The sequence below is a fragment of the Pygoscelis adeliae genome, unplaced genomic scaffold, assembly GCF_000699105.1.
Source record: "Pygoscelis adeliae isolate BGI_AS28 unplaced genomic scaffold, ASM69910v1 Scaffold227, whole genome shotgun sequence".
Classification (NCBI taxonomy): Eukaryota; Metazoa; Chordata; class Aves; order Sphenisciformes; family Spheniscidae; genus Pygoscelis; species Pygoscelis adeliae.
The window spans coordinates 4853859-4876754 of record NW_008825100.1 but is presented as its reverse complement, the minus strand read 5'-3'; the positions used below and the strand labels follow the sequence as shown (position 1 = coordinate 4876754).

Below are 22896 nucleotides of genomic sequence, written 5' to 3'. Positions count from 1 at the left end.
TTTATGTCTTACCGGTGCATTTGCCTATTTGCTTAATTTATAATATTTTTTTTAAAAATAGAAGGATAGTTAAATTCACCATTTTGTGATATTTAAACAGTACTTCTCTTCCTAGTTCTTTTTCCTGGCAGCTTTATCCTTTTCTGACTGCTTCAGCTATTTGCCCTTCCACAGGGTTTGGTCTGCATTTTTTTTCCTTTTAAATTTTTAAAAGTAGTCAGATTTAACTTTTTTCCCCTGCTAGCTTTGCCATTTTCCATCCTAAATTGTTTATTCCAGGAGCGTGGGCTGCTGCTAATGCAGTGCATAGGTTTCTTTGCTGTCCATTGCACTGGCTGAAGTGGTCATATAGCGGTGCAGTGACCACAGCTGTGCAGCCAGGGTCTCTCCCCTCCGTGTGTCTTTGCTGGCTCACAAGCTGGCCACTGCTATAGCTGGTGATTGCCATCAACTTCTGTTTTCATATTACAGGCCTTAAACTATACCAGTATCTTTGCTTAAAGACATTTCTAGCTTCAGCTGCCTGCTCTCTGTTTCTTCACAGCATGGTATGCCTTTCCTCAACTATTCTGTAAAGCGGTCGCACTATGATCCAGGTGACTCCTGAAGATCAATTATAGTTTATTGCTTAATAGAGGGATAGGTGTGTTTTTTCTGGTTTGTTAAGGTGCGTATGTGTATATTGCTATCATATAGAAACTTTCTAGGCTTATGCTCAAAATAATCTCTGAAACCTCACATAAACTTCACACGTCTTGTTCAAGTGCGTGCATGACTTGTTTCATAAAACTTCCCTTACCCCTGAGTATCACCTGAAAATAAAATGTCTCCAGGTCAGAAGCAATATGGCTGTACAAATTCATGATGTTTCAAGTCTGATTGTGGCTTCAGTGTGTCACCTGTAGGACAGATGGGTTTGTATTTGTTGGGAATAACCATAGGTACTCAATATGAAGCCTTTTCTTAAAGGCACATGGACTCTGGGTTTCTTGCATCATTTGGAAGTGATGCAAAAGTCCTGTCTCTTCTGAAGTACTGTTATCATCAGATCAGTGAGTACTCAGCCTTGAGCTGGCAGGAGGTAGCTGGAAGGAGGTTTTCTGTTGTCTTTGCATTCGTTCACACTGACCTGTAAGACTGTTGCAGTGAAAAGGGAAACAGGGTGAACCTGCTGAAGTAGGGTAGGGTAAAAAAAAAAATTGTCTATTTTAATTCTAGATCTTTCTTAGCTGCAGACTTCTAGTGTATTGGGTGTATCTTTTCAGCATCTCTGCTGCAGCTTGAAGCTCAGTTCATCTAGAAAACTGGTCAAAAACTGAAAAAAGAGATCAGGTTTACTATGAAAGGATGTGCTATGGAAATCCAGTGCATTTATCAGGCTGCCAGTTGTAATGCGGTGTGGACAGGTATTCGCTTGGAATAAATTTGAAACTTAAAAATGAACCATATTGAGCTGTTTGGAATCTGTATTTATAAGTCCATTTGTCTTTTTTTGGTCTTTTTTTTCTCCCCCCACCCCCCCAAAGAGTATCTGGTAGTTCTTTCACTTTCAAATACTAGGGGAGAACTCTTTTATATTAAAATGTTTAGATTGCTCTCGGGCTGTATCTCATCTAGAGTCCTGGATAGTGAAGATGGAAGAGTTACTTTCTTCATGTGAAAAATGTCTGTGTGTAGAAAGGGAGGACATAACGGTTTGAGGTTCAAAATAATTGGCAGTGTTGATGGCATGGTTTCTAAGAACTACTTTTTTTATTAGTACTATTTCTAAACTGTGCCAGTAAGTATTATAATCTGAAACTAATGAATTTTATCTTGCTGTCTTTGTGTTTCCTGAAATGTTACATATAGGAGTGAAGAAAAGCAGATACCAGACTTCTGGCACTGTACTACTTCAGACCCAAAGCAGAGAAAGGGAGCAGCTGAGTTTGAGAGGCTTTTTTTGGAGCGTTGTGCATACAGTTCAAGCATAATAAGTATTGGCATTTAATTAGATGAAAGTGTCATTTATAATAGGCTTTTCTGTTCGCTATGCTCTTGTTCTTGGGGCAAGGGAGGAGCAAGGGAGGGAATTGTCAAATTGTCGAAATAGTTTATTTTTCAGATGAAATAGTAGATTGCTACAGTACTACCAAACTAATTTGCTGTGTTCTGGTATATATTCTCCAGCTTTCTCTAACAGATTGGCCACTATCCTGTGTAGAGTGACCGAACACTCGTTAATTATTATTTTTATGTTGGAAAGAATGAAATTCTGGGAGTGACAGAGCAATGTGTTTTGCCTTTAACCTTTTGTCTCTATTAGTAATTATGTGATTATAACAGTGAAAATCTTGCTTGATATCACACAGCAGTTGTTCAAATTTGAAACCCCTATCCAAAGAGGTAGATAAAAAGCATTATCCAAGGAAGTCTTAATATAAAAAGAGGTTCTCAAGTAATTTTTAAACTGAGAGTAATTATTAATTCAGGTGTCGAGCCTGTACTGAAATCCACAGCCAACCCCATGAAATCCTCGTGTTCATGAAAGGAGATGAACTAACAATTTTAGAAACTTATCTGAAGAAGTGGATAGAATACTAATTCTCTGTTACTGACTTGTTTATAGGAGAAGCTGATGGTGGAGGAGAGAGGCTAAATTCAACTTCTTTTCTCTCAGCTGTTGAACTTCGGGCCCAAAATTTTCAGAAACTGTCAGATGTACTTTAAGAATTAATGCTTTTTGTGTTAAATTTGGCTTTTCACGTGGTTGAGGATTGGGATGTGGAAGAGGAGGATGTAACAGTAGCTCATTCATTGAAATGCAGGTGAAGTTATGGACATTTTTGGGGGCATGTGAGTATGTTGCTCTTTATTGCTCTTAAGAGTGAAATACTTGCAGATAGGAATTTCTCTTCCTGTTCTATACTTCTTGCATCTGTGAGGGATTTAATCAAGCAGCTCAGAGTGCCCGCAGATAACAGAAGTCTTGAGGGAATGTATAAAAGCAACTGGAGATTAGATAAGTTTCGTATACCAGTTTTGCATACGAAGCATGTAGGCTGCTCAGGGCCAGGCTGTAAAGAAGGGTGTGGGAAGCCCTGACTGAGGAGGGGGGTGAGCTTGGAGCCCCAGAGCTGCCAGCCCCATGCAGATACCTGGGATAACGAGAGGTCAGTTTGATTACCCACCAGTGAAGAGAAGTTGCTGAGGTTTTGGAAACTACCTTCCTAACTTCCAATGCCAATGTCTCCTTGTATTCAATGCTGTCTTTTGACAACTCTTTGAGAAGGAATTGTGCTCGTAGTTACATTGTCAGTCACTGTAACAACCAGTTTGTCAACTGGAAAAATGCAACATCCCTCTCTTCCAGTGGAAGTTTTAGGAAGAGTTTAATAAGTGGCCATATGATAGCTTTACAGGAGTATATTATTTTCCCTAAGCAGAATGAATTTGATTAATTTATATATTACAGATAATTAATAAACTTACAAAAGAAACAGAAGATTTTGATAGAGCCCAGAATCATTAATGATGCTGTTGCCTGGCTAGAAGTCTAGCTTGAACCTTTGCACCTGGTGACAACAAAGTGAAATGACCCAAAGTTTACATGTCAACTTTCAAGAATTATGGATACTTTCCATTGTTTGGTCAGCAGAAAGCAGGAAGAAATGAATGAAGTATGAATTGTTGGAATTAGTTCAGGATTGTAGTGCATGGGTCAATTCACTTAAATGAAAATGCATTTCTACTCTGATTTTATTTACAAGGAATGTCCTGAAGCTGTGTGCTACATCAAAATTGCTGAAAGCTTTCAAAAATTTTTTTTGAAAGGTAAAAAACTTGAACTTTTTTTTGTTGGGCTAATGTGGACTTCCCTCAAAATAGTGCACAATCAACTAATGTTTAACATTCTCAAACTGGTTTTGGTTAAAACATCTAATATAGTTTCACTAACATGTTTTCAGTAAACGTATATGAAGATGGGTTCTAGATATAACTCGGTGTTTGTTTGAAATGCAGTAGGTTGTATTACTCAGTTTAAACCTTCAAAATTTTCTTTGTACTTCTAATGGTGGGTTCCCCCCCTCCCCTAATTGGAATGTCTGGATAATTTTAGTAACCATGGGGTCTGTAATCTATTTAATGTATTCAAGCTACATCATGTTATAAGAATGTGGGTTTTCTGTGAGTCTGGCCTACTTTTCCACCTCTTGTAGCAAATTCATGTATTATGTTGGACCCAAATTAGCAGGTGGGCTACAGTGGGGTTGCTAAAATACCAGCTTCTAAACAAATGGAAATCTGGCAATGCATTAGCTTCCTAGCTGCTTTAGATTAGCCATGAAAAATGAAATTTCTTATGTCCTTTCACACACATGTGCATACTGTACTGTGCTAAGGTGGTTGTCTTTGTGTACAGTACACGATACAAACTCTCTTTAAAAGAACTCTTTACTTCAAGTCAGTGAATCGGTTGCACTCTTGGATAAATTAAATTTCAGTTAATTACCTTCTTAACCAACTGCTTATTTATTAAGCTGCTTAAAATTGGTTAGTTTATTGTAAGCCCAAGCAAATTGTCCTTTTGCTGTATACTTTTACATAAAAGAATAGAGGATGCCGAGAATTCACTCGTGAAGCTTCTGTATGCTCTTTAATGCCCTAACCAAGCCAGTATCGCAGGAACGTTCTGCCCTTTGATAGGGAACACTCCCTAGAATTGCTTCATCGCTTGAAACCTGAGCTCAGGCAGGAAATGTACAACTTACTCCCTCCACAGACCTGAGAGGTAGGTGGAGTTTCATTGCACAAGTTCTGTCCTTCTCCAGTTGCTGTAGCAACACATGCTTTGGATTATTAATTCAAGTGTCTGAATATTACATGCTTAGCAGAAGACACTGAAAAATTATAAGCAGAAACCTTCATGTGCAAAGATTAATCTGATTTAAATCCGATTTAAATAATCTATTTGCATATGTGGAAAGGTTTTGAGCGTAAGTGGCCATGGTGCTGTCCGTGACACAGATATGCACACACAGTAGTCCTGGCTTAAGTTAACCTGTGGTTTAAACCAGTTGTTCTCAAACTTTTTTTGTCTTTACTCCTGTTTCTTTTGGGGTTGTAGATTTTGCTTTGGAGCTTGAAGTCAGTCCTTTATTTGTTCCATACTAACTTTAGCTATAACATATTTTTGTTTCAGAAGTTTGCAACCAGTGCAGCTGAATTTTTATCAGTTTTGTCATTTTATATATCAGTATTTGCTGGGAAATCAGATAGTTATGATTTATAACCTCATAAGCAATAGCTAGCCTTCTCACTATCTTGCTAGTATGTTCAAAATGTATAGCAAGAATAGCAGTATGTGGTCAGGAGAAATAATATTGTCTCTGTTCTTGGTGCATGTATTTCTGGAAGAAAGGAGTAGTAAAGATGGTAAGGATACAGTTCGGGGCCAATTATATTGTAAAACAAGTGTGTCGCAGTAAGACCAGTAATTGCAGGGTCTGTTTGTGCTTAACAACTGTGTCCTTTTTGTATGTACGTGTGCTGATAGAGGTCTAAATACAGGTTGTGTACACATGATTGGCCACAAAGCAGCTATATGTAATAGCCCTGATGGATCTTAGAAGGAGGACTATTTTTGAGAGAGTGTGTGATGGTGAAGGCATTTTAACATAATCCCTACATACTTCTGTATTTTCTTTGCTGACATATGGGGAAAGAATAACTTTGAATGTGGTTTGCAGAAAATAGTCTGTCTTTTGTCACCTTCCTCTCTATCACTTTCATGGCTGTTATATTTCCATTTTGTAGAAGTATTTCAAGATTTCAGTTATTACACTTAGTTGTAAAACTGTATTCTGTAGTTGCAAAAGCCTCTTAGGTTCATGGAAGAAACTTGTCTAATACAACATGGCTACTACGTATTGTATGTGGGACATGGAATATAATGCTTCATTGCCTAACCTGAAAGTTCAAAACATGGTTTCCTAAGTCCATGAAGAAAACATTCACGAGTGACTGATGTCCAGCATAGTGTGAATGAGTTCCACACCAGGGAGATCCTAAGCTCCAGACTGTGGAACACAGTATGTGAGAAGTATCTTTATGTGTGTGTCCTATTAATTTCTTCCTTCCTTAAAGAGAGTAAAAAGGCATTGCCCTTCAGGTCTGCGAGCTAGATGAACTGTTGTTCTGACCCAATATAGCTGGTCCTGTTTCCTTAGCGAACTCATAATACAGTGCCTTCTTTCTTCAATTTGACCGTTTCATTTATGTACATTGAGAAAGACCCGAATCACTGTCTGCATCGATTCAATGTTTTTGTTTGGTTGGAGTGAAGATCAACTGTGTTACAGCAAGAACCTTGCTGGGTCTGCAGGTTGGGTCTATCGAAGGACATGGTGAATAGTTGCTTGGTATTGAAGGGTTTTGAGGATTGCTGAGGGCAGATTTTCTCCTTGCTCACTCTTATGAATTTGTTGCTCTGTTTGAAACCCAGTTTTCTGTCTAGTTCAAGGCAGTGATGAGGAAGGAGGAAACACTGTTGGTCTTGATCAGCAAGTAAGACAAAAATAAGGGAGAGAACAGGAGGGAAAGGTGAGATTTGTCTTTTTGTTCCTTTAAAGCATGATGGTTTCTGGCCTTTAACAAGTCTTTTTTTCTGCTGCAAAATTGTGAATTGTTGAGTTAGACCCTCCCAGGTCACCACCAAATGGTTTTGTGAGGACTGCAATACTGATTTGGAAGCTAAACAGTCCTACTTTGTGCACTGGTGTTTGTATTCATGGGAAAGGACTCTGAGATAATCCTCACTGTGTCTTGGTTGATTTGTTACTTATGCAAATCCTTGTAAAATATGCCTGTCGAAGGCTTGTTTCTGTGTTATGGATAAACAAACAATAAAATATTGTTTACGTTGTTGGCTCAGATCACTGGTATGGAGGTTCAGTTACCTGTTCTTCTCTGTTAAAGGTTTCCTTCTGCCTTTTATTTTTGAGACTCGTAGAAGGCCTAGTGGAAGCAGCCTCTTCATGAGGAGTTGTCAGACGTGTACTTTCTTGTTAGGCTTTACTTTGGCGTTTTAATGTTTGCGACACAATTTTTCATTATTTTTTCATTAAGATAAAGTCATGAGTTTAGCTTGCAGCTGGTTGGCTTATCTAGTATCTTTATCCTTTCTCAGTATGTCATATTGGTTTAGCAAAACAAAAGTAAACTTGCTGTAATTCTGCATGAATACAGCATTGCAGTTCTGAAGCCAGAGTGACAGAGTAGCCAAAAAAAAAAAAGCTGTCTGGTAAGGAAACAAGTACTTTTTAATCTGAAAATGCTGGTTAAGTCAAAACTGAAACATTATGCAAGGATGGATTATCATCAAAAAGATTTTTTTTTTAATGTCTGAGATGTGTGGTCATGCTGAAAGAGGTAAAGATGTACTCTAGAAAAGCAAAATACCCCAGGGATTTTTAGGGCAGTCGCTCAGGAGGTTGACTACAGGCAGTGGGAAGAAGGTTAAACTGCAGATTCCCAGCCCTTCCTGATACAGGTGGCTTGGATCTTGGTCTTCCACTTTCCCATGAGTGCCTAAGTATCTAAGCTATCGACTATTTAGGAGGGGATTGATCTTTTATTTGTTACCGCTATTCATTTGTGTATATTGGAGCACAGATATCTCTTATGGTCCAGGCAAGCTCTCTAATCACTACTGGGATGTTTACTGTTCTCTGCTAAATTATGCTTTTCTTTATCATGATACACACCCACCCCTCTCAAAATAGGAAGCAAACACATAAACGTTTTTGAAGTCTTCATAATTTTTCACAGAATAAGGAAAATCAATCATTTTATATTCAGTTTGGAGAATATGTTTTCTTTTACTACTTTCTAAGATACTTTAATTTTCTATCTCAATATATTCTCCACTTAAGTTATAAAACTTTCTGTTTGCTTACGCCCTTGTCAGAGGATGTAGAAATAGTTTGCTGAGTGTGTAATTAAGTGAATCACAGGCCCTGATCCTGCGAAGTACTTAAGAAAGTAACTAGTATCGTTGGATAGAGCTAATAGCATCAGGTGTGCACATAAGTACTTTGCTGGACTGGGGTTGCGGGATAGTCATTACAATCTTAGTTTTGAAAAGTGAAAGTCACATTTCAACTCTTGCATTTTATTTATCAACACTTAGCGCAGGGTGTAGACTTCTGTTGGTCACGGTTCCTTATTTGGAGAATAAGAATTGTTTGCGCTTCCAAACTAAATAGTAAATCCAATCAAATTGACCTAGACGGAAGATTCAGTAGTTTGACAAACCTTTATCTATTCATGTTGTAATTTAAAAAAAAAAAAAAAAAAAGAGGCAATGCTAATGTTTTTGTTATTGCTGTGTATTCTCATGTCTAATTGTTATACAGTGAATGCACAAGCTTTGCAGAATAATGCATCAATCTTTGTGTATTTGCTGTTCTCTTTTCTGCATGCTTTTTCTCTAAAAGGTTTTTGGTGTAAGCACTTTTTTTTTGTTTTGCACTGAAATTAATTACTTAATTCTCTCTAATATTGGGAGCCTAGTAGCCATGATGCCCAGCAATTACAAGGCTTTTTGAAGTGAAAATGCGGTTCTGAATCTTATTAAAGCAAACAAACAAAAAATCCAACCCAAAAAACCCGCACAAAACAACCTTAAAATAGGGAGGGAGTGGGCAATGGACAGAAGGTAAAGGACTGAGTATTTTGGAAAAAGGTTGTGTTGTAATTTGTAATACATTGTTTCATTATTGGATACCATGAATTTAGTATTAATTTTTCTTTTGTCTGTGATGGAGTTTTTTAACAATGGACTTGCTGTGTGTTGACCTTTCTTTGAAGTATGACATTCTTGCATTTGCACTTTTTGATCTCTTTTAATTTTATTTTTGTTTTGCCTAAAGACTGTGTGTGGACAGTAATGACCGCACGTTTCCGATTGCCTGCTGGCAGAACCTACAATGTACGAGCATCTGAGCTGGCACGAGACAGGCAGCATACGGAGGTGGTCTGCAACATTCTTCTCCTGGATAACACTGTACAAGCTTTCAGAGTTAATGTAAGTAATTTGCATATTGCAAATCAATATCATTGAGCTTGCTTTCCTTTGCTGGACTTGTATGGCTAGAGTTTGACTTTCAAAATAGCATTAAGTACAGAATAGAAGGGGAAGTTATGTTCAGGCAGGCATGCTTGTACACGTACATACTAAGTCACTGTGAACTTAGTCATTCTGGCATCCTCTACAGTACTAACAGATCTTCATTTCAAAATTGAATATACAAAGCATAGTTTATTTCTAGTAATTTTGTTCATGGGCTAAAGTTGTACAGTGGAAATGGAGGGCAGTTTTGCCCCTGAGTTGAATGAGAAGCGAGCTTTTGTTTTACTCCATTCTGGTTTTTGCATTTTGAGCATGGGTAAGGCATAATGGTAACTCTTCTCTTGACTGTGCAGCTAACTGTGTTCAATCACGTGTATGGTTATATTTGCTTACAGCTATTATCTTAAAGTATCTCTTTGCTTTTTGCTTTTCTCAGATTATATTCTTGTTTTGTGATTTCCCTTGCTTAAACTCACCACCTTCTAATGCACTAATGAGGATGACAGGAAAGCAAATAGGAAGCTGGTTGCTGAATGCTGAGGACTGTTACTGGGAAAAATGAGTAACTTTTACATATGACCCTGGAATTTAAAATAGTTTATTAATCAGTTTTTCTAATCTGTAATCCTTGATAAGGAGTTAAAATGAAAATGTTCATGATTCTGTGCATATGTTCATGCAAGTGCAACCATTTCTTCTGACTTCTTGAGGAAAAAAACCCACAAACAACAAGCAAGGACCTCCCAAGGAAACATTAAAGCATTTAAAGTGATCTTTGTGTGAGAAGAACCAGAACTCAACAGGAAAGAAGCTGTGGGGTGTCCTGGGACAGGAGAACTCAGCTTTTACTTTATAAGCTATAGAATTGATGACTTCTGTGGAGAAAGGTTCAATAATGTGATGGTAAAAGTTACAGATGGCATGATTATTAAAGTTTTTCAAGAGAAAATTGAACTTCAGCAAATGAAGGAGTAGCTCGATATCAAATAAGGTTGTGGGACTTCAGTGGGGAAGTGAGGGAGAAACTGAAGCAGTTTTCAAATCTGTGTGAACAAGTTTAATTTGGACTTTGAAAAAGTTGTAATGCTCAGAAATTATATTGGATTCTGATACCCAGTGTTTAGTGAGGATATTGATACTTTTTAATGTTTTAAGGAAGATTTGTGAGAGTGATTGCATTTCTCTGTTCTGTAATCGGGTGGTTAGAGCCTGTGCAGCCTGCAGCTGCCTATTAGAGGAGTGAAATCTCTGTTACCTAGCAAGAACTGGCAAGGATCCAGTGTTGAGTGGCTTAAGATTTAGAGGTAGACTTGGTGGTTATTTGTTTTAGCTTTTTGAATCAAGATAGAAGGTTTTGGGATGTTCTCTTAAGGCATTTTTGTAGTTCATTCAGGAGCTATTTAACTTTTTGGGACTTCTGAGTAGTTAAGGGTGGGAATTTTGGATGGTGGAGCTGGGGGAGGGACAACTAAAGACTTCAATTTATCAACATCAAGCCTCATCTCCTTTCTGGGATAACTTCTCCTACACACCTTTTCCCTTTTTCTCTACAATATTCTACTGCTCTTCTATATCGCTTATTTTCTCATCCTTGCTAACAGGTCTATACTGCCTGCCACAAAGCAGTATGTGCAGAATGTAGTTGGAGACAAAGCATTAAAAGTACATCAGAAATTGTAAATGTTGTGTTTTCGGCTTTCAGGTGCATGAGTTTTCCATTAAAATGTCTGTCTTGCAGTTTTTTGTTTGTTTATAAGAGTTGGCTAAAATAAGGAATGATTGTTGTACGGTAGCTATGGGAGGTTATGCCTCTTTTTGACGTAGGTGTTCAAAATCTGTATGTTAGAGAATGCTAGTGTCTCTTTAGAGTAGAATCACCAGTTATAAATCCTCAAATGTCTGTTCTGTCTCTCCCAAGAAAAATTTATGTAATATGTTCTTGTCACCTCCCTAGTGTACTAAATATTTTAGTTGCATGTATCATGCTTTACTGGTTATGTACATCAGCCTGCAAGTTTGTCCATTAAAACTTAGTTTAGGGAATAAAAAGGTCCCTTGGTGCTGAATGTTTTGATCTGTTCTTCAACCTGTTCTTTCAAAAATAGGGAGTAATAAAGTATTCAGTCATAGCAAATATATGCTAACCTACATGGTATACAGGTTTTCAGGGTTTATAGCTGTGTTTTACTTTACTGTGGTTGATGCAATGCTTGGCAATAAATATTTATGGAATTGTTTTCAAAATAGGAAGAACAAAGATTACATCAAATAAATTAGCAAGGTTTTTTCTTCTGGTGATTGCTATAGGTATTCTGTATGCTAATGATTGTAAAGCTTAATCATGTGGAGTATGCAGTGCTGTATTAATAAAAATGTACTCAAATGCTATTTCTTCTCCAACAGAAAAGTACTGATCACAGACAATGTCTCTTGATAATTTGTGTGACGTGTTCTAAGTTCACATTTCAACCAGCATTTTCCATTAATCTGCAAAATAGGCATTCTTTGTGCTAAGCCTTACCTTGTATAGAGCATAACAAATCAAATCAAATAATCCCTGTGGACTGTAGCCAGACAAAGGTTATTTTGGTTGCAGGCAGAAGAATCAGTTGGAACTAACCTGTGCATATGGTTATATGCATATGGTTGAAGAGTAGAAATCCCTTCTATAAAACGCTCTGCTTACCAAATGAAGCACTACTTCGACCTGAAAAGCATACTTCATAGAAAGCATAGCTGGAAGAAGTGAGGCTGACTTGAGTTAATAACGTGATCAGGATGATTTGTGTTACTGTAAACCTGGTTCTTCAAGATCAGATTGCTTTAATTTGTTTTAATTAATTGTTTAAATACTTCAAATTGCATCTTTTCCGTGCAGGCTGACTTAATTGTATTCCCTGAAAGCCAGTACATAGATATAGAGATCACACTAAACTTGAGGGAAAACTAAGTCAAGGTAGATGGGATGAGTTGTTCTGTGAACAAGGCTAGCGGATTAGCAGTCATGGACAAACGTTTATAATTGGAGCCTTTATTGTCTCAAAATTCTCCTCAAAGTTAATGAATTTACACTCTAATGGAAGTAAAATCTGTAAAATAACCCAAACCAAACCCCCCACCCCCCTGTAATTTAATCTTCAGCATTACTTAGTTGCTTCCCATTTTTCGTTGGCCAAAAAAATAAATAGCCTGCTTGGAAACTTTTTTTAAAACAAGATAACTTTTTGCAAAGCTCACATAAGCTGTAGAGTGAAAGGAGACAGTAGTGCAGCACTGGCTGTTTGGGGATGCGCTTGCTTGAGTTGTGACACAAGTATTGCAGTGAGCTGTGAGAGGAGAGGTTCCGGTGTTGTCATTAGTGGAGGAGCAGTGCAGCCTCCTACAGACCTGTGAGCAGCAGAGCCGTCTGACCCCCTCCAGGAAAGCCTGGGACCTGTCATCCTAGTCCTCTGTCATCAGAAATCCAAATTTGTTTGGACTGGCACGGCAGCGGTATCTCCTGGTGGTTGCTGTAGATGTGGCCAGTTCTGTAGCCCAGCAACAAAACCAGAATGTCAGTAGTATAAATTGGGAAGATTGTGGTGGTGGTTGGTAAGCAGGCATTAAAGCTATGTAATTGCAGCTGTTTTCCTAAATTTTCTAACATGGTGTTTGTAGACAGCTAACAATCATTTTACCATTAGAAATTAATTGTAATTACATCTAGTGGTACTAGATGTTAGTCACTAGATAATAGATACTTCATAAAATGCGGTTAATATATTGATGTCTAGTGTTGATGTCAAACTTGTTCTGAAAGGCCAAAATCTGTTAGACGTTTTGCCTCCAGCAATGACTAATAAGAAGTACACATAACATTCTTATATTCCAATTCAGAAAAAATGTTGATATGTTTTGTATCTACCTACTGCAGTTTTATGTTGGATAGTTCCCGTTTTTCATATATTTTTCCATTATTCCCTGTTTTAAGAGAAAATATTAATGTTTAACTTTATCTGTAGGAATAAAGCGAGTTTCTTTTTATGTTAATCCACATTTATTGGTTTTGCGTTTTTATTTAAAAAAAGGCAAAAGTAGAAACTTGTTATCATACTTTTTATAATTTATAGCAGTTATTCAATGGTTATGATAGTATTACAAATATTTTGGACCTTTCACAACAACCAGGATTGCGACCTTCACCTGCTCTGGCAAGCTGCAACATCATTATATAAATATCAGAGATGGGTTAAACGGAGGTCTGGTTTTACTAGATGCTTATCTTTATTTTGCACTGAGAGTAAAACATTGTGATCAAAACAAATGCTTCGTGTTGAAACTAGTCTTCTCTTACCAAAGTTGCTCCTCTATTGCAGGAGAAATACCTTCCTTGCAGTCGTGAAATGATGTTCTGTATTACTAAATTCAAACTGATCGGCCAGTTCTAAACTTTCTCATTAGGAAGCATCTATTCAGATATTTAAGAAACAGTATAAGTTCTCAGGTTTAGTTTGGAGAAAAGCTACAGAATTGATATCTGCATGTTATTTGAGGAAGTAACATGTCAGATGTGGTAAATGTAAGCCTAAACTTGGGTTCCAAACGTCTCCCATTTTCTGATAGTTACCATCATAAGTTCTTAGTTTGAGTTCTGATTTAAATCTGCATGGGGAAAAATGCCAAGAAGCAATTAGTGTTGCTATGTAATTTTAAAATTAGTTTTATTTGCTGAAAAAATTGTACTGATTACTGGTTTACTTCAAAATATATCAGAAACTCCTAATTTAGTTAAAATGAAAGAGGCTATTTTTGGATTGTACATAAAAATCGCCTTATGCATTTATACTGTTGTGTATTTATTATGTTAACATCTGGTTTTTTTTCTTTGCTTGTTTTTAGTTATTGGAAAGTAAATTTTTCAGTAGTGAACCTTTTAACAATGGTGCTCCTACTGGCTGTTCATTTTGTTAAACATCAAGAAATGTTCTCTGTATGATTCTTTTAAAAAACAAGATCTTCTTTCAAAGTAAATATAGCAATTCTTAGATCACTTTAACTTAGCCAAATTTATATGGGACCTGAAATATATGCCTTATGTAATTTCAACTTAAATATGCAGAGCTATGGTTATGATTGTCCTGCTGGGATCATTTCAAACATAATTTGTTGATAAATATTTTCTAATTTTTTTAATTATTATGAAATAAATTATCAAGCTTCTTGGAGTTTTTAGCCCCAGATAAATGGTTTTGACAGTTTACTCAATTTCAGTGTAATTTCAGCTGAACAAAAAAAATGAGTTCGATAGGATGCTCTTAGATGTTAACAAATGTCTGAATGTGATTTATAGATTTTTCTCATATATGGATATTAATGAAATTCTTGCAACCTTCTTTTGACCTTTTCTGTTTTAACAGCTGTAAAAGTAAACTGTTATATAATCTCTGAGAAGTGAGGTAATTTGGGAGCAGAACAGCAGGTTTTTTTTTGGTTTAAAACTTTAAAAATATCTTATTGCCTACAGTAAACAAGGCAAGATGTATCAAATCCACTGTAGTATCAATAATACTTGGCACCTAGAAGATTGTTAGAAGCTTTCTTGGTGCCAGAGAAGTAGAAAATCTGGGTGGAAGATGTATCAATCATCTCTTTCATAATTTTTTTTTTGTTTGACAGTTGTTCTTGCAGACTTTTTCCTCATCTTTTGTACTTCAAGCAGCTATGACACTTTAACTTCTTTGGGTAAATCTTTTCACATTTCACCAAATGTATTTATTGAGTCCTGTCACAATGGCACACTCAGCGTTCCAATTACTGTGTTGGCAGTGTTTTCAGGTTAGGCAAAAAATTGCTAGGTACCAACAACTACACATTCTTTTTATATCATTTTGTGGGTAAGATTTGTCCCTGTAGTAGAAATAAGTTTGTTCACTTGCCTCTGAAAAGCAGTGTTACTGTTGTTCAGTTCATTTGAATTGGTTCATTTAGAGTGAAGTAGTATCTTTGAGAGAACGCATTTAAATGACACTTCTCAGTTAGATATTTGGCTGCTTCAGCTGTCTATGCCATTTAAATTTGGAAACATTTTCAACATGCTGGTTCATTTAGATTCAGGAATAGATTTTCAAATAAAATAAGTAAGAATAACTTGTACAGACCTGTACTTTCAAATTCAGTGACCCAAACAAGGCTGCAAAGTTGTCAAATCCTAGCCTTTTTTCTTTTCTTTTTCTCAGTACTCCTTTTAAATATCAAATTTGGCTAATGTATGGCTTTCAGGAATAATCATGTAACTAGCTGAGAAGTGAGAAATTCTTACTGTCAGAAAATGACAAAGAGGAAAAATAATAATTCTTTACATATGTTTCAAAAAGAAGGATGAAGCTTGTTTAAAAATAGTGCTCCTGGGATATACTTCATGATACTTAAAATTTAGGCTACTAGAGCACACCTGAAAGAATGTGTATGTGCTCTGCCTGCCTGAAGTCTGTGTGTCCGATTATATATTTGTTCATTAAACAATATATGTATTTGTTCTCTGCAGAAACATGATCAGGGACAAGTTCTATTGGATGTAGTCTTCAAGCATCTCGATTTGACAGAAAGAGATTACTTTGGTTTACAGTTGGCTGATGAATCTACTGACAACCCTGTAAGTTGACTCTGTTTTATAAATATGATTTTATAAATCATAATCATGTTCATCACTGTGCTCTGTGTCATTGTAAAGAGAAGTAAATAGAAGCCATTGCAATATTGTGCCATCTTCTCCAACTGTGTCATTTGAGTCACTGGGTCAGTATCACCTTGCAGTTACGATAAAAGTACATGTTAATAGTTACAAGTTTGGAGTAAAATGTTGAGATCTGTGCTTATGAAATAATACCTTAAAAGGATATTGCTTGTTTTATTGTATCTATTTACTAGACTGCATGATCACTGTCAGTTGGGATAAGAAATAGTAACTCTTCTTAAATTTTTTTTTTCATTAGGACTTACAAAAAAAATGAGGGTTTTTTTTTTTTAGATTGTCCTGTACAGTGTTTTTGTTTCTAGCCCAGATACCTGGTAGGTCTTTTAATAGTGCTTCATATAGTCCACTATCTGACAAGGGCTGTCAGCTCATCATCTTAACAGAAAAAGGAAGGGACTCCTTTGAAAATGAGTGTTTATAATAGTTCATGTGCTTTAATTGAAAGGAAATCCCATAGGACTGAAACTTTGTAAATAGCTTTACAATTCACCAGTAGAAACTAATAAATCCAGCTGTAATGTTCAGTGGCTGTAATAGTTACAGCTGTACTGCTGAGATCATGATTGCTTGAAGAATACTTCTTGAATACTTTCTTTAATAGGTAACAAATGTTCAATACTTGTTTTAAAGTGCAATTTAACAAAGTATTATTCCTTATTTTATAGTTCTTTACCTAATTCCCATTATATGCGTGTCACAGTGATGTGGTCTAAATTTATCTCCCAACTTGTGTGTCAAAAGTAATTTTTGTTCACAAAATGTGCAGGATGTGATCTATAGAGATAAGTGACACTGTAAAGTGTTAATAATTCAGTAACTAAGGTGAATTTCAGAAGGTAGTGCAACTTTCTCTGATAAGTGCAGATTTGGTCTACTGTTTTACCATCAAGAGTGACTGTTCTAAATAGAAGGACTACTTTTTTATCTTGCTAAAAGGTTGTTTTTTTTCTTTTTACTTATTTTTAATGTCTTTTTTAATGTAGAAGAGGAAGAAAAAAGTCACAATACAGCCATAATTTTTCTTCTACCTGAGTAGTAAACTGCTTCCACATTTCTTTCTTCTCTAGAGCAAATTATTCTTAATTATATTCTTTTTCTAAATTCTGGTAATATTAAGATTATTAATATGAATAAAGCTGTATAGCACAGTTGTAGATATTTAAAACAAAGTTTTCTTTTGTAACTTTGTGGATAGTTCTGTTAAGACAGTGGCAAGCTGGCCTCATTTAATCTTTTTATTCTGAACTTTGTTTCCAGGCTGAAAAGACATAGGCATGCTGTAGAAAAGGCTGAGTTATTTTTCAGCTTTGTTTAAGAAGTATTTAATTGAATATCACTCAATATTTTACTCAACATTCAGAAACTTGTAGTGTTTCTCATCCTCATTTATTTGGCTTTCCAAAGCTTAGACCTCTAAGCTCTCTTATTTCAGTTTATGTATCCTGGAAGCAGCTGAATCCAACACTGTAATAGAAAGGATCTGGTTAAGAGTAGTCTGAAAGAAGAATGACTTCACAGCTATTTGATATAAGCACATGCTTTAAAGGTTTAGTATTCTTTGACTTCTAAAAATTTTGGCTTTTCAGCACATATCTAGTTGCCATGAAAACAATGTGTCAGAGCTAAATAGAAATGTTACCAATATTAGTCATGTAAGCTTGAAGAATTTATGGGTTTGATGAATTTCAGGTTTTGGTATCAGTTTATTTACACTTGGTTCATTTGGACAAAGAAACCAGATTGGATTGACAAATATTCTAGTTACTTGTGAAATAATGCAGCAGAATATTATTAAGATATAGTCAGTACGTCAGGAGATAAAGGTGATGGGGAAAAGAGGATTCTGCTGATTGAGTGTGAAACCTCTATCATTGTGCCTAAACGTGGATTTCATAAACTGCACAAGCTTTATGTTTTTGTATAATATTAATGTCACAGTAAAAGTCCATGCAAGAAGGCATTGATGCTGTGTACAGCTGGAGTGGTGTATTTGGCTAGGGTCTTGGGCTGTGGATGCCTGGAGCAATGCTGAGATGGGGGTATTGGTGCGTAGTGGGTGTGAGGGTGCAGCGAATACTGTCAGTGTGGGTGCTGGAGCGCCCTTGGCAGGAGGGAGTGAGGCAGGGAACATTGCTGGGGGAGGAGAGGGTGCAGAAATGACTCTTCGAGGGATTGGGGTACAAACTTCATGGATCCCCAAATCTACCTGCCCCTCAGACTTACTGGGATGTAAATGGGATAACATGTCTTGCTAGCAGCACCTTGATTCATAAAGTTCTGGTACTTTTGGCTAAATCCTGCCAACTTCAGCTTCTTTACAATATTAAGTGGTTTAACCCTCTGCAGTTTCCCAGAGAGAAAATCACCTTTTGCATTTGGATCCAATGATATCACTTGAAAGCATGGATATTGCCTGTTAATTACGTTTCCAAAAAAAGTTACACTTCTGTGGTTTGAGCTGTGCTAGTACATACCAAATTGATCTTTACAACCAGAAGGAAATGTAAATGCAAGCTTTTCTGCTAGGCATTTCAATTCCAGGTTTTCTGGATTAAGTGTAATCTCAAACAGTACTTTCCACCAAAAAAAAAATAATCAGAGGACTATCAGTCAGATCTGTGCATTTATCAGACATGTTGTATTATAACCCCTTGCTTAAAGATACTCAAGTATCTTTCACCATGTTTTGAAAGATTCTTATATAAAATTTGTGTGTATCCCTGGCTGGAGAGTCCTTTCTTAAGCCTTTATATTTAGTTTTAAAAGTTAATTAATCCTGTGTGAGTTGTTTTTGAAATAATCACTCTCTTTAAGTTGTATCAAACTGTCTCTTTAGTTCCTCTTAAGTCATCTACTACAAGGATACAGCATTTGGATGTAGTCATCATTATTTGTTATTCCCAACGAATAAAATGACTTAGAACTAACTTCAGAGCCATAGTGTGTGTCAGATAACTCATGTACCTCTGTGTGTTTGCTTCCTCCTCCCTCACTCCCCTTCCTGATGGCAAATGAGAGGTTAAACGCTGCTGTTGCGGGGGGGGGGGGGGGGGGGGGGGAAGCCCTGTGATAAATGTGAGGTAGTTACATGCTGTACAGGGTTAGGTCTCGGTCACTTCATAGGAACTGTGGCCATATAACAATTTTCTGAGGTTTGTGGGCCTGCATTGCAAGGTAGGATGAGGAGTTGAACCATATTTACAACAAAGATAGATTTATGAGTTAACTGAACTACGTTGGTATGTGCAGAGTCTGCTGGGTTGCTGGTGGGGAGTGTTTTAAACAACTTGTAGGGCTTTCTGGAGAACCATACTTCCCTCTGAGATTTGCAGCATTGATTTTTATAAAGATCTGTCTGTACTTCCCCACAGTACCATTCTCCCGTAGAGACGATAAAGATTGGGTGCTGTTTGGTAAAATTGTTCTGTAGTCCTTAATCCAGTAGGCTGAGTGCTGAGCCTCTGGTTTCCAAGATCCCAGTTAGTGACTTACCAGAAATGACACTCAGGCTGACAATTTGAAGGGAATCTGTGAGCCAGTGGGACCAGTCCCTGGATGTGTCAGAACTGCAAAATGCAGAGTCAAAGGTACTGGAACTAGTTTAAGCAAATTAACTTCAGAGTTGGGTAAATTAGCCTGCTTATAGCTCTTCGCTGCCACAGTTAGTTCACCTCGGACAATCAGTTTAAAGAGTAGCTGAAGATTGTTAAACACACCATAATTGAGTTCTAACCTTTCTCAGGATCATGTGACAATCATAGAACCAAGTCATAGTTGAATTAGCACTGTAAGAGACAGGTATTTGGACAACAAAGGTTAATCTCAGGGAAAGAACAATAATATCAACTGTTGATGATAATGTTGGTGTCTTTCCAGAATCAGTAAGATGACTTTGTGTGCCAGTAAGACATTTTGGTAAAAGACCAAGTAAAAAGTAATAGAAAAAGCAACAGTTACTTGATGTATAAGGCTATAATTTGTACTTTTTTTTTCTCTAAAGTTGGTGTTATAATTGTCTTTTTCCAGAGGTGGTTGGATCCAAACAAACCTATCAGGAAACAATTAAAAAGTGAGTACATGTATGTATTTGGTCAATTCATATATCATTATTATGCTGTTTTTCCAGGGTACCCTGATTAATTAGAAATAACTTTTGTTGACCGTAGGAGGATCGCCTCACAGTTTGAACTTCAGAGTTAAGTTTTTTGTAAGTGACCCAAATAAGCTCCAAGAAGAATATACAAGGTAGGTCTAATTAAGTTATCAATAAAACATTTTTCTAGAAGGCTTATGTTTAAGGGGAAAACTACCATTAATTTTTTCAAGGTATAACATGGAAATTTTCTTTTAAATCATTTTTGTGTCATATGTGCAAGCTTCTAATTTTTGCCTAATAATTGCAGATATGAACTATGCAGTTGCACCAAATCAATATAACAAAAAGCCTCTGTGAATAAATTTACCAATTTATATGCAAAGTGACGTAACTACATGAAGAAAACACTACCAAGTAGAAACAGAAAAGGGAAAATAGTGAAGAGAGGAAAAACTTAATCCCACTATTCACCAATGAGTACAAATTTAATTTTATCCTTACTTGTGTTCCCCTTTGTGATTAAAAAATCCCTGAGCTTTCTGCTTTTTTTTCTCTTGACGCCACTCCCCCCACCCCCAATTTTCTGCTTGGCACTAATAATATTAATCTCTGTCTGTATGGTTGTAGTCCTAGCTTGAAGCATGTAAGTTTTTTTGATAGCAGTTTTTTTGATAGTGTGTTGAAGTCTGTTGAAGAAAATGCTCAGTGTGAATCAAGATAGGAGGCTTGTGAGTTGCAATTAGTCCCTGAAGAAATGCGTCAAATTTTCAGTATTCTTAATTAGTTCTAGTCCTGTACATAACTGGCATGATTTGACAGATGGAATTTTTGGATGTCAGCCATTCTTGAAAACAGGTCAGCCCCATTCAGAAAATAATATCTAAATTATTAAGGATAGCTTTAGACATGTAAGTACCAAAACAGTTCACATTTGTTTTGTCATATTTTGGACGAAATTTTACATGCATCAATGCAGATAGAATTTACTAAAATGGGTCCCAGAGATCCTGGATCAGGCTTTGTTTTATTGAAATATTTACTCTGAGAAAATTTGGCAATTTACTGTATGCAAATAATGAAAAACGTGTTCTTTGAATTAAAGGACAATATGTAATATTCCTAAGGAGATGGAAAAAACAGTAAATGTTGATCAATATGAAGTAAACAGTAAAGAAAAGAGAGAACAGTTTACTTCAAATGTTATGCTGTAAACATAAAGCTATAAATACAGCATCCTTTTAGATGAGAAATAGCGTATGATTGCCGTATCTAGGTCAGCTCTGCCTTTTTTGCTAATTGCCCCAATTGCCCCTGAGAAAACTCGTTTGTATTTGGAGTTATTATAAAGAGAGAGTTATTATCCATGGGGTTTTTTGGAGTGAAGTTAGGACGCCATGTCACACATATGGGGTCCTTCCATGTAATCCGTATTCGTCCCTTAAAAAAGAAAAGAAGAGAAAAGCAACAAAGCGCGAACTTCTGACAATTCCAGCTCAAGCTGAGACTTTTCAAAGATGCTCAGTTTTTATAAATTTCGTGAAAACAGAGGAACGAGCCAACATATGAGGCAGTATGAATAGACATCAGGGAAAGGTTCAGTGCAAGCTCGTGTCTTAGTAGACCTCTGCAAATTCGTGTGAGGGAGGCAGGTTATGAATGCCCCAGGTCAGGAAAGGTCAGTGGGAGCTCACCTTGTGTTGGAGAGTTTAGCTTTAGGAACTTGTCTTGGTAGGAAATGGAGCTTCATTAGTTCTGCTCATGGCAGAAAGACTTGCTTATTACCATTGACTCCAGTTAGCCATAACTCTCTTACCCTTTTCTAGATACATATATATGTATAAGGAAGATGAAAACATTGTAATGCAATGCCACCTTCATTGTTTTAGCTGAATTTGTTGTGCAGGCTTTTGCAGATCTACATTGCTGGAGCTTCTATTGATTGCCCCTTTTGCTCAGTAATATGCGAGGCTTCCATGTTCAAACTGGGGTGGTTAGCTAACAAGCAATAAACTTCACTGTTTGCTGAAAACACTGGACAGCAAATGAACTTTGCTTGGTGTTCCTTAATCGTGAGGTCCCTTAAGTACCGTGGAATATTTCTAATAAAGCATTACACCAAAAACAGTAAAATAAAATGAAGGTGCAGCTGCACATACAGAATGTTTTTGTCCTACATTTTTGCAGCCCTAAATGTTAACAGGAAAAATAGGAAAAAATTATTTGTTTGATATATTTGTGAAGGGATGCTCAAGCTAAGCATGTGAGGCACATCGCTCTTAATATATAAATTTAACTTGTCACTTATTGCCTTTTTTTTTTTTAACAGGTAAAGAAATTCTGCTTTTATCTGTCTCTTTTTTTCAGTTTCAATATGCATTTTAAGGTGGAAAACTAAACAGTATTTTGAGGTCTCTAAAGCTTGGCTAATGTCTCAGTTTTAACTTCTTGAGGTTAATACCGTAAACTAAGCTTCTTGCCATTCTGGTCAGTTAGAGAACCTCTAGACGGTTTTGTAGGAGTTGAGCACATGGGCTAATGTCTTTGCTTGTCAGTTTGCCAGTCTTTCCATCATTTTCTTTCAAATATGGAATGTTTTATCTTTCCGCCATACTTAGCTTGTAAATGATTGGATTTCTGTGTGTATATTTGTAAATGTTTGTGGAGGCCTTTAAAGTGGTAGTTAATCCACTTTCTGAAGACTACACAATCATGAGAAGTCATATTATGTGTAATAAAGTGATATATTTTGTTTTTAATTTCTTAGTGCAAGTTAATATTGGGAAATATTTAATGTTTGGTTTCAGTTGAACTTGCACTAGGTGTTTTTAATAAGTAATTTTGATGAGTGTTTAAAATGAATGGGTATGGCTGACTCTACTTCAGAATCAGAACTACAAGAAGGAAACCAGATGATTTTTATAATAATAATAATAATAATAATAATAACAACAATGT

General features: G+C 36.4%; 1 protein-coding gene across 2 annotated transcripts in view; it reads left to right on the top strand.

Annotated features, from left to right (window-relative positions):
• The first annotated feature begins 8913 nt into the window (after positions 1 to 8913).
• PTPN4 (protein tyrosine phosphatase, non-receptor type 4 (megakaryocyte)) overlaps positions 8914 to 22896 on the top strand; it is a 74285-nt gene continuing 60302 nt past the window's right edge. For both annotated transcript variants that reach the window (XM_009327150.1, XM_009327149.1), the window contains exons 1-4: positions 8914 to 9067; positions 15636 to 15743; positions 19872 to 19914; positions 20012 to 20090. In XM_009327150.1, coding sequence (XP_009325425.1) covers positions 8930 to 9067; positions 15636 to 15743; positions 19872 to 19914; positions 20012 to 20090 — 368 coding nt within the window. In that variant the 5' untranslated portion in view covers positions 8914 to 8929. The remainder of the gene's footprint in view (positions 9068 to 15635; positions 15744 to 19871; positions 19915 to 20011; positions 20091 to 22896) is intronic.